We start from the raw sequence: 12,500 nt of genomic DNA on the forward strand, positions 1-12,500 counted from the left end.
TGATATAGATATATATATATATATATATATATATATTATATATAATATATATTATATGATATATATATTATATATATATATTTATATATATATATATATATATATATATATATATATATATATATATATAATATATATATATATATATATATATATATATATATATATCTATATATATATATATATATATATATATATATATATATATATTATATATATATATATATATATATATATATATATATATAATATATGTATATATATACTTCTCAAGTATAAAGGCCCATTAAAACACTCACTATGTCCTTAGCTTGAACCCAGAGTGCTTCAATGGGTCTTTTATACTTGAGTCGTTTCCTGTTTTAACAGAAGAATTCATTTACATATATATACATATATTTCTACCACTAATGAAAATCACCTCAGCACCAGAGAATATTCTGGGATATTCTGAGAGGAGAAGTAACCAGTGCACATCACTACTTCTGCATCAAAGTATTCATTTTCCTTTAAAGAAACTCTCGTCGGGACGATTTCCAAGGCCATATATCACCGATAGGATGTGGAGATGACGCGTACATCCATAAATCATATGCCCTTTTAGCATAAGGATTTGCCATCGTCCGTTTCTCCAGTATTGGTGCCCTGGATTCCATACGTTGCTAATGGAAGATGGAAATGATATTAGGGGTACCATTAATCATATTGCTGTCATTAATAACGAAAATAATAAATCCACAATAGTGTCTCTGTTTGATTTTGTAATTTAAAATACAAAATCAAACAGACACACTATTGTCGATTTACTTTTCCATTTCATTGACTCACGTGATTATGAGTTTTCTTTGGATAATAATAATAATAATAATAATAATAATAATAATAATAATAATAATAATAATAATAATAATAATAATAATAATAATAATAATAATAATAATAAAAGTAGATGAAGACCCAGAAATATACAGAGACAGGAGAATGACAAACAGAACAGAGGACTGGCACAACAAACCAATGCACGGACAATACATGAGACAGACTAAAGAACTGGCCAGCGATGACACATGGCAATGGTTACAGAGGGAAGAGCTCAAGAAGGAAACTGAAGGAATGATAACAGTGGCACAAGATCAGGCCCTAAGAACCAGATATATCCAAAGAACGATAGATGGAAATAACATATCTCCCATATGTAGGAAGTGAAATAGGAAAAATGAGACCATAAACCACATAGCAACCGAATGTCCGGCACTTGCACAGAACCAGTACAAAAAGAGGCATGATTCAGTGGCAAAAGCCCTCCACTGGAGCCTGTGCAAGAAACACCAGCTACCTCGCAGTAATAAGTGGTACGAGCACCATCCTGAAGGAGTGATAGAAAACGATCAGGCAAAAATCCTCTGGGACAAGACCAGACGTGACGTTGATTGACAAAATCAAGAAGAAAGTATCACTCATTGATGTCGCAACCATGGGACACCAGAGTTGAAGAGAAAGAAAGTGAAAAAAGAATGGTAAGGTTTCCAGGACCGGTGAAAATACGAAATAAGAAGGATATGGGATATGCCAGTGGAAATTGTACCCATAATCATAGGAACACTAGGCACGATCCCAAGATCCCTGAAAAGGAATCTGGAAAAGCTAGAGGCCGAAGTAGGTCCAGGACTCATGCAGAAGAGTGTGATCCCAGAAACAACGCACATAGTAAGAAGAGTGATTGACTTCTAAGGAGGCAGGAGGCAACCCGGAACCCCACACTATAAATACCACCAAGTCGAATTGGAGGACTGTGATAGAGCACAAAAAAAAAAAAAAAAAAAAAAAAAAAAAAAAAAAAAAAAAAAACAAAAAAAAAAAAAAAAAAAAAAAAAAAAAAAAAAAAAAAAAAAAATAATAATAATAATAATAATAATAATAATAATAATAATAATAAAATTTTGTTTTCAGAATTGTGTTATTTTGAACAGTAACTTTTTGCTAATAATATTAATAATAATAATTTTGTTTTCAAAATTGTCGTATTTTGTAGAGAAACGTTTTTACTAATAATAATAATAGTTATAATAATAAAAATGAGGTTTGTGTTCAGAATTGTCTTATTTTGTACATTAACTTTTTTACTAAAAGTAATAATAATAATAATAATAATAATAATAATAATAATAATAATAATAATAATAATAATAATAATGATAATAATAATAATAATAATAATGATAATGATAATAATAATAATAATACTGGTGTTCACATAAACCAATTGATGAAATAATATAACAAGATATTTTCATTGTGCATTTACCAAGATACAGAAGCTTTGATAACAAACTATATTATCAAATAGAGGTAGAGCAAAGGACTCCATACTTTAGGAAGCCGCGCCCAAAATAATATCAATAAAACGAGCAAGGGGTTACCAACTGGTTTCCGGATAAAAAGGTCATTATCCCTCAGAATATCTGCCAATGTTATTGAGGACACTTCTGGATGTGTATGATTGTGTATAAGCTTTTATTGAAGTTGTGTCTATATGTGTAGGTTTGTGTGTGGGGAGGGGGGGTGTGGCTGGGTGGGGCTGGGGTGTACAAACTTGAAGGTACACAAAGTGGATTGCAATGGAGAACTATCATTTCTTTAGCAAAATCCAATATGCATTGTCAAAAAACATTTCCAAAAGAGTCCTTTCCACTGATTCAATCTGTCAAAACGTCCGGTGTTCGAACGGGAGTTTTCAATTCTCTTTGACAAATATATTACAAGACAGCTTCTGGTATTCAAGTGTCATTCAATTCCGTCTTCAAGATTCCATAAAGTCCTGAAATAAATACGATTGGATTTGGAGTACTTTTATTTTTTTTATTATAAAAGATCTCGTTTTTATTTCCCAGAAATGAAGTCGTAGGAACTCTAGAAATGTAATGATATTGACAACCCTTGAATGGGGCAGTGGTTTCCTCCAAAAAGCCGCTTTGGAAAAGGTTCAAGGTCACGGGACAGGTCATTGCACTGTGTCGCACTGACCATTAACAGTGACCTGACCCCCTGATCACCAACGTTGGACGTGGGGGAACTGATTACTGGTGCTCGTTTCATAGCAGGGGTAGCCAGCATATTCTCTCTAAACATGCAATCTTTACCTCTCAGAAGCAGTAAGGTCATGTACACTGTGAGATTTTGTTATTATTATTATTATTTAATTCAGGAGATGGACCCTATTTATAATTATGGAACAAGCCCACGAAAGTGGCCATTGACTTGAAATCCAAGCTTCCAAAGATTATTATTATTATTATTTTTATTTTCTTTTTTTTTTTTTCTTTATCACAGTCATCCAATTCGACTGGGTGGCATTTAAAGTGTGGGGTTCCGGGTTGCATCCTGCCTCCTTAGGAGTCCATCACTCTTCTTACTATGTGCGCCGTTTCTAGGATCACACTCTTTTGCATGAGTCCTGGAGCTACATCAGCCTCTAGTTTTTCCAGACTCTTTTTCAGGGATCTTGGGATCGTGCCTAGTGTTCCTATGATTATGGGTACAATTTCCACTGGCATATCCCATATCCTTCTTATTTCTATTTTCAGGTCTTGATACTTATCCATTTTTCCCCTTTCTTTCTCTTCAACTCTGGTGTCCCATGGTATTGCGACATCAATGAGTGATACTTTCTTGATTTTGTCAACTCAACGTCACGTCTGGTCTTGTTTGCACGTATCACCCATATCTGTTCTGATACCATAGTTCCCAGAGGATCTTTGCCTGATCGTTTTCTATCACTCCTTCAGGTTGGTGCTCGTACCACTTATTACTGCAAGGTAGCTGATGTTTCTTGCACAGGCTCCAGTGGAGGGCTTTTGCTACTGAATCATGCCTCTTTTTGTACTGGTTCTGTGCAAGTGCCGGACATCGCTTTGCTATGTGGTTTATGGTCTCATTTTTCGTATTGCACTTCCTACATATGGGAGAGGATGCTATTTCCATCTATCGTTCTTTGGATATATTATTTATACATACATATAATATATATATACAATATATATATAATATATATATATATTATATAATATATAAGATATATAGATATTATATATATATATATATAATATATAAGATATATATTATTATTATTAATTCTGAAGATGAACCCTATTTATATGGAACAAGCCCATGAAAGGGGCCATTGACTTGAAATCCAAGCTTCCAAAGAATAGTTACTGTTATTATTATTATTATTATTATTATTATTATTATTATTATTATTATTATTATTATATTATTATTATTCTTAATTTCAGAAGATGAACCCTATTTATAATGATGTAACAAGCCCACGAAAGGGGCCATTGACTTGAAATCCAAGCTTCCAAAGAATATTATTATTATTATTATTTTTTATATTATTATTATCATTATTATTCTGAAGATAAACCCTGTTCATATGGACTGAAGATAAACTCAGGGAAGGGTTCGAAAGTTTTTATAAAGTGTTTATAAATTATACAAATTATACACGAACTTATAAAATTTCCATTATTGTGGACCCCTTAGAAAGTTGTATAAAATGTCGTGATGGGGTTTTTCCCAAAAACAACAACAGCAATAATAATAATAATAATAATAATAATAATAATAATAATAATAATAATAATAATAATAATAATAATCCTACATCAGACTACTTTCGCTCAGAAATAACAAACTAAATTTCCATTTTACGAGTTAGCAACAAAGATTACTTAGTAGCAATAGATGTGTAAGAGTATATAATGGCCTAAATCAGAACAAATAAATTGATTAAACATGAGTCACTTTGGGTTTCTGATTCACAGAATACCAGAAACAAATGCTTCTCGTACTTTTGGTTATGAAAGACGAACTGATCTCGTCTTTTGTTTATGGCTGGTCATAAAGCGATTATTCGGTCTTAAAGGGGTATTTTGATAATAGCTTTGTCGAAAAGTAATTGTGGCGTAATGCAGTCATCCGAGGAACTAATAAAGGTAAGAGTGTTTGTGTGTGTGAGTGCTCGTCGTGATGTATGTATATGATATATTATATATATATATATATATATATACTATATATATATAGATATTCATATATATATATATATATATATAAAAACATTGGATATACAAATGAATAATCAATTTTGAAACTCAGTATCACCTTTATTCACTTAATTTCCAATAAACAAAACCAATAAGTAAAAAACAAAAAACTTATTTTCTCATATCACAAAAACAATTGATTTTCCATCAACATTCAATTAGCAACCGTACGCAAACCCAGCAGAATTACGTCATGCAATCCCATCATTTATCAATGAAAATGAGAAGTAATCCCAAATAATCTAAATTCACAATGACATCCAGCTGCAGTCTGTATCAAACGCGGAGGAACACTAGGGTCTCTCTAAGCCCAAAATTACATCCAGGAGATTTGCACTCGATTCGGTGTTGCCATTATTGACTTTCCCGAAGGAGGCAGGGGCTAGTTTTATTGCCTTCTAGATAAATAGAGAGATTTAGGAAGCCTTTCGGCTTTTAACAGATATTTGTTAGTCGCTTTTGGTCGACTACCCTGACTTTGGTGTGTGGGAATAATGATCGTTTAGTAGAATTTTCATATACACAAACACACACAGATCATTTATAATATATATATATATATATATATATATATATATATATATATATATATATATATATATATATATATATTATTCGAGCTACAAATTTCCTATAATATCTAATTCGCTCTACCTCGGAATTGATATATTTTCATATATGTAAACCAGCGGACAGAGACGAAATCAGTACGTCAGTGACGTTATCGATTCGGCTGACACTTGTTATCAACTAAAAAATTCCCCTGTATATTAAGTCTTTCGGCACCCTTTCGTGGTGTAAAGAGAAAAGTAAACAAATCCTCTAGAGGGATTTGTAGGTAAATCCTCATTCTTATCTGTCTTTATTGTATTGGTCTAGATGGCTGTATGGTACTAAATCTCACTCGTCACTCCTGTTATGGAAAATTAATATCCACGTCGGCGGAGATGCAAAGAAAGCTGTTATCTGTAATGCTATTTCGAAGCCTCTGGTCATCTCTCTAAACTTATCTGGCAAAATTAGTTTTGTGGGTTAACATCAGGACTGAAGAAGCCTTTTATGGCCTTCTATGTAAATTGCTCTATGATTCACCTAGCTAATTCTATTATTATTATTCCGAAAATGAACCTTATATGTGGGCTTGTTCCATATGAATAGGGTTCATCTTCTGAATAATAATAATAATAATAATAATAATAATAATAATAATAATAATAATAATAATAATAATAATAATAATAATAATAATAATAATAATAATAATGTTTCTCGCATTTGCAATTCGTTGGGGAAATTTAGATTTTTATCCCATTGTAATATAATAAGAATGCAAGGAAAAGGAATTTTTGGCAGATATGAAAAACTAAGCTTTTACTGTGCTTAAACTAATATATAAAACTAAAAGATAACCAAATTTAAACGTTAACAAAATATAAGTATTAATTGGTGAATATAAAGTAACATTAGTGATACAAAGAAGAAATATTACCTTTTGAGTCAAATAAGAGCTCCTTAATATCCACCAAATTTTCATCTATTATAGAACAGGAGCAATTACCAATTTAGATATAAAAAATTCGTGATCCGACCTCCAGCTTATTCGGGGCGCGTGCTAAAATCTACAGTCAAATAGAGCGTTGCCTCACCAACGAAAATTAAAATATATACGCTATATTTTATTGAAATCATTGTTCTCTACTGTTTAACATGCGCATTATCTATTTTTTTACATTTTCAATCTAGTAAATAAATCATAAATATCCTATCCTAAAATTCCTGCATCTTTAACTCAATGCAAAACACCTTTTTCAGAACTTTTTAGGCTTTTCCATAGGGCTTTTCTAGCCCCCAACAAGAACAACAACAACAAAGGAGTTTGTAGGCTTACTCCCCGAGCAAGCAAAAACTAAGACATCAGTTAAATATTAACTTTATTTTGTATTTATTAAGTTAATATTTACTTTTGTATTTATTTGACGCAAATAAAAATTAAGAAATGTGTAAGGACTTTCCAAGTACTCTTTAAAATTTGTATTGTTTCTCATAAAGAATTTAGAAGTATCTCTTATAAAGTAGCAATACATAAGTACATTCTCGAAGACTAAAATAGGTACTCATCATAGTTCTTGTCGATACGCAGGACATGATAAGACGATTACATGTAAACGAATACGCCACGATCTCAGCGAACGATAAAATAATCCTTCTTTTGTCATTGTTCCACAAAAAAAACATATTATTAGATATTAAAACCAGGAGCTTTCGCCCTAGCAATAACGTTAAACCTGCCCGCAAAGAAAATCCCCAAATCGTCGTCGCTGGCTAAATTTTTATTAACATCATAAATCCTTACAGAATTGTGTTAGATAAAAGGTATCTTAACAACAGCCTTAAAAGATCGCTTTCCCCTTTATCAGAGCTTTGGAAGTTTGTTTTTTAGTGGTTGCTATTTTCCTGGGTTTTGCCTCTTGGTATACACAACCTTTCAGTTGTCCTCTGGCGAGGTTTTAAAACAGGTGCGTTTGTACCCGCATCTCCAAACCCCGAAGTCGTTTTCTGTTTATGTCAGAAATAGAAAAACTAATATATAATTCTTCCTCGGGGTTGAGAGGATCTTATGCTCTGAAAAAAAATAATTTTACTCAGTCGAGAGCAAAGGAAAATACGTGTATTTTTTAATCGTAAAGAGAAAAGCTGGACGCTCACTTAAAGCTGAAGGGTATTTCTGTGTGAGATGGTAAAGAGTAGCGGTCAGGACAGGATATTAAAATAGGACTGAATACCTCAAGGCGGGTAAGTGAATAGGTATTACCAAAAGGTGTTTGCAGCGTCCCTCTGGGCCTTAGTTCCACCACTTTTTTAACCTTTTACTTGACCTCCATCCCCGCTCCCTGTCTTCAGTGTTGTTGTCTGGCATATCAACTTGTTTCTGAGTTGTGGGTCTTCTTCCAATTTCCAACTTTAAATCCTTTTAAGCCATTTCATCTCCTTGAAGCGGTCTTTAGTCTGTTGTGTAAGCCACTGGATGCTTAAACAATGGTTTCTTTTCAACTAAACTATCTGCATGTCCATCCTTTGTTTAGATATAGTGATGCTTAAAGAATAATTGCTGTCAACACATGAAAAATATAGGCGGAATATTTTCACATCTTATATTTTTTGCCTACGTTGGTCCCCTGCTTTTCCACAATTTTAGAGCATTTCAATCCTGCATTCAGGTACGAGATAAAACTCAGATTAGTTCATTGGGCAAATACAGTTGCATAACCTTTCATTCTAGCTAATATGCGTAATAGCTTCCACATGATTTCAGTATGTACACAACCACTTGCTCATAAGGGTAGCTGCAGTACGCATGCATAACGTGAAATTTTCTAGATCTTTGCTTTCGTGAACTTTTTGTGGCTGAGTTGCGTAATAGCCTTGTTATCTCGATTTTTAACATTTATTTTCAGTAACAAGGGAAGTGCAACGTAATAGGTATTTTATGCTATTAGCATAAATTTAGAAACAGGTATGATGGGTTCAACCACATATAATTAAGTTTAATTGTTCCAAAAGGACTAAACCAGAAATATATTTCAGGCACAGCTGACTCCCCCTTTCACTGTACAAACGTTGATACCGAGAAGTGGACACAATGGACAACGTCACTTTCTACATAGAAGAAGAAGAAGCATCCAGCAATGATTCAGTCCAAGAATCTGACAATGAAGGATGTGACTCAGCCTTCGAGAGCACACTGTCAGCTTTGAAAAGGACCCAGAAGTCTTCTGTAGTGCTCAATACCAACTCGAGCGTCGCCAGACTAATTGAGAACGAAGAACTCAACTCACCATCGTCTTCAAGTCTTCAGTCATCCGAGAGTATTGGACGGATGCATAATGAAGTGAATTATGTTCCCAACAAATCCTCTGAGTTAATCCTTGATGTCTCATCACCGTGCTTCCCCATTGAGCAAGATGCCATCAGTAACCAGAGTAGATTCCAGTTTCCAACAGGGAACGGAGCGTCATTCAATAACATGAGCACCATTAGCGGCCAGTGGATTTTAAAGAAGCAGGACCCAGCCAGTTACTGGGACCGAATATCTTCCACAAACATTGCGAAAGAGAACGCAGAGGAAACCCGTACGAATGTATCTATGACCAAAACTGAAAAGAGGCAATGGTTCAACAAAACACTGAGCTCTAACTTAAGTCTGATATATTCAATTCTGCTCGTTACTCTGGGCGGCATCATCTACGTGTGGGACGTCCTAGAGAGCCACGCAGTCCCCATCGCTGAGTGGTTCAACATCTACCTGATGGTGGTCCAGCTGCTGTTTCTGATGTACATTCACTTGGACTGTCGACGGTACACAACCTTGATTGCCAAGAAGCTAAAGCAAGCAGAAAAGAAAAAGGAGTTGTTGGAAAGCAAGTATTCTGAGTCCCAGGAGTCTCCAGGAATTGAAGGGAATCCACCCAAAGTAGAGTATGAAGACATTGAGGAGATTCCACAGTACTACGGATTCTCGTCAGGCAGACATGGAGGGTCACTGTACGTCAAAATTGGAGCTGCAGGTAGTATCCCAAACGTTTCCCACGAATCTTTCTTTATTTCCACACTGACCACTCTATACGTATAGTAAACTCACCGAATAAATAACTGACTACAGAAACAAAGTATAGAATTCATAGTTATATTCATTTGTTGAACTCTGCTTCATATGCTTTAATATATAAAAGACATTAATGAGAGGTTGTTATTCTCTCTTCTTCAGTGTTCTGCTTTGGATACATGATCCAAGCAGGGTTGGGCTTGGGCCAAAAGATCCTCTACTTCATCAACCAAAAACCGGGCTCTGAGCCTTGTACCAGTGAGACCGACATTGCCATGGGTGTTCTGAAATTGATTTATGTCTTCTACAAACTCTTTTTCATTTTCAAATTTTCAAACGTAAGTAGCTAATCTTCAAGTTATATTATAAGGAGCTTGCATTTTCTACCTTCGCAGTAAAAACAACACTAAATTTACTTCTGTGTGGTTGAGTTTTCAACTAGTTCTTGTTAAACAGATTAATCCTATGTATAGGTACCATAGGGGCTATTGCCATCAGTGCACCTTTTCTGGTGCAATGTAGGAGTGTTTAGAATCCTTTGCCACTAGCTGCGCCAAAGTATTTGTCTTTTACTTTACCTTCATTCCCAATCCTTTTTTTCAGTCTTGCTATCTAACATCTTCAACTATTGCCTCTTGGTGCGACTGGGACTCGTTCATCACAGTTACACCTTTAGACTCTTGTATTTCAAGTCTTTATTTTCTACATCTCCTTATCTTGCTGTCCAACCATACCAACTTACTTTTTTCCCTGTGCTAAATGACCAAAAGTACCTTATTACTTAAATTGATAGCCTAAAGTTCATAAAATCAGTATAAGATTCTATAACAGGTAGTATTAATAAATTCTTGCAGGCAAAAGCTAAATGTTACTCATGAGTGACAGGCATATTTTCTGTTAGTATTGGATTATGTTTGTTGCTTGAAATGGATAGTAAAAATTGTGTATCCTTTTTCCAATAGGTTATCATTAATCACCGGCTGTACATATCCCACTTTGGACTCTTGCACTGCATTGGAGCTTCTCTCTGCTTTTGGGTCTACAATATCCTTCAGGAAACCTTCCAGTCTCTCTCTTTAAAAGACCCACAAGAACAAAACTCAACTAAACTCGTCACAGTTGACTATGCCATTCTCCACGGGGAAACGAAGGATAAAACTTGGAACTTCCATTTCGCTTGCGACGACCACAACCAGCTGTCAGACACGATCAATCATCTGACTCCATACTTGTTTCCTTTTAGTATTGAGTACAACATTCTAATGGTCGGTTTCTGGATCCTCATGCTGGAGAACCTCGGCCGAATGGACCGTCACACCCACATCCCTTCCATCGAAGTGACTTACGAGGATGACGTCACCAACGGCAAGTCTCTGATATCCAACTTCCTCATATACGTGGATTGCCATGCCTCTATGAGAGGTCTGTTTGCAGGGCTAATTGTCACAGTATTCGCAACAATTTCAATCATCCTTTTCTACGTCTTGTCCGCCGCTGAACACACTGCAGACATCGCTGTGGAACTCACGGCCTATGCTGAGATGACAATTTTCCTCCTGATGTTAGCGTCCTCAATTATAGTCTTCTACCACCTGCAAGAACTTGATATCATGACCCACTTTTCTAGTAATGCCGACAGCATCCTGCTGTATAGCTGCCTACCGCTGATCTTCTTGTACGCAATGGCCTGTGCCATACCTTACATAGAATACGAGCACATAGTCACCTGGTTCTTCAACGTTACTCAAATCATTCAGGCAATCGTCCAGACGGCCCTCATCTGCGACGGGCTGAGGAGGTGCTCAAACAACCCAACAGTGCGCAACAAGAAGCCAGGGAGGGAGTTCATCATGTTCCTTGTAGTCTCCAACCTAGCCATGTGGCTTATGCAGACCTTCCAGATCAAGAGCAAACACGGGAATAGCACCGCTTACCACTTTTACGGAAAGGTATTGTTGCCCTCTGATCTTTTTTCCTTTGCTAGTTTGTCCGATAAGCACAGCAAGAATTAGATTAACCAGTTGCTTCTTTGTGCTTTACTCTCTAGCTTGGTATCTACCTGACGATTAGTAATCCCTTACACTGAAACGTTTGATCTTGTGCATATCTATTTTCAAAACATTTTCGATAACATAATGATAAAAAAATTTGGATCAAGATTTGCAGATGTGTCTCTCTGTTTACTGGAAGATAAAACATTAAAAAAATAACTTGAAATCTGTCAAAATGAGAAGGATTATTTTCATCTACACTGTAGACATGCATTTCTGAATTTTTTGCTATTATTGCCACCTCTAAAAATTTTGTTCCAAATGAATTTGGAGTATATAGATTAGCCTCTGACTAATTTTTTGAAACATTACTGTAGAAAGGTTTTAGAAAGACAACATGATATAATACAAACTTCAAAATGAAGAATTATACACACTTGTACATATATGTACACGTACAGCACACTCATACACACTCTTTAGTATATATATATGCATTAAGCTACAATTGTCCTCACTTGTTGGTCGAGTCGGTACCTCACTGAAGTCATGTTTTCTCCTCTGTGCACTGGTTCAAATCAACGAGAGGGCAAAATTATTATCAACTAAAAGATTCCCCTTCGGTTAACATGTATGAAAATGTATTAGTTCCGTGGTAGAACAAATAGGATATTAAAGGACATTTATAGCTTAATGCATGTATATGAATCGCGGTGATGTGATAAAAATTCATATATATATATATATATATATATATATATATATATATATATATATATATAGTATATATATATA

At 34.7% G+C, this 12,500-nt stretch overlaps 1 protein-coding gene across 2 annotated transcripts in view; it reads left to right on the top strand.

Annotated features, from left to right (window-relative positions):
* Positions 1-12,500, top strand: part of LOC135194925 (proton channel OtopLc-like) — a 30,518-nt gene that overhangs the window by 16,446 nt on the left and 1,572 nt on the right. The window contains exons 1-4 of one of the 2 annotated variants that reach the window (XM_064221128.1): positions 7,616-7,904; positions 8,697-9,676; positions 9,877-10,052; positions 10,677-11,663. In XM_064221128.1, coding sequence (XP_064077198.1) covers positions 8,752-9,676; positions 9,877-10,052; positions 10,677-11,663 — 2,088 coding nt within the window. In that variant the 5' untranslated portion in view covers positions 7,616-7,904; positions 8,697-8,751. Of the gene's footprint in view, positions 1-7,615; positions 7,905-8,696; positions 9,677-9,876; positions 10,053-10,676; positions 11,664-12,500 lie in introns of those variants that run through there. The other variant, XM_064221127.1, reaches the window with a different exon arrangement.

This window comes from Macrobrachium nipponense, chromosome 15, assembly GCF_015104395.2.
Source record: "Macrobrachium nipponense isolate FS-2020 chromosome 15, ASM1510439v2, whole genome shotgun sequence".
Classification (NCBI taxonomy): domain Eukaryota; kingdom Metazoa; phylum Arthropoda; class Malacostraca; order Decapoda; family Palaemonidae; genus Macrobrachium; species Macrobrachium nipponense.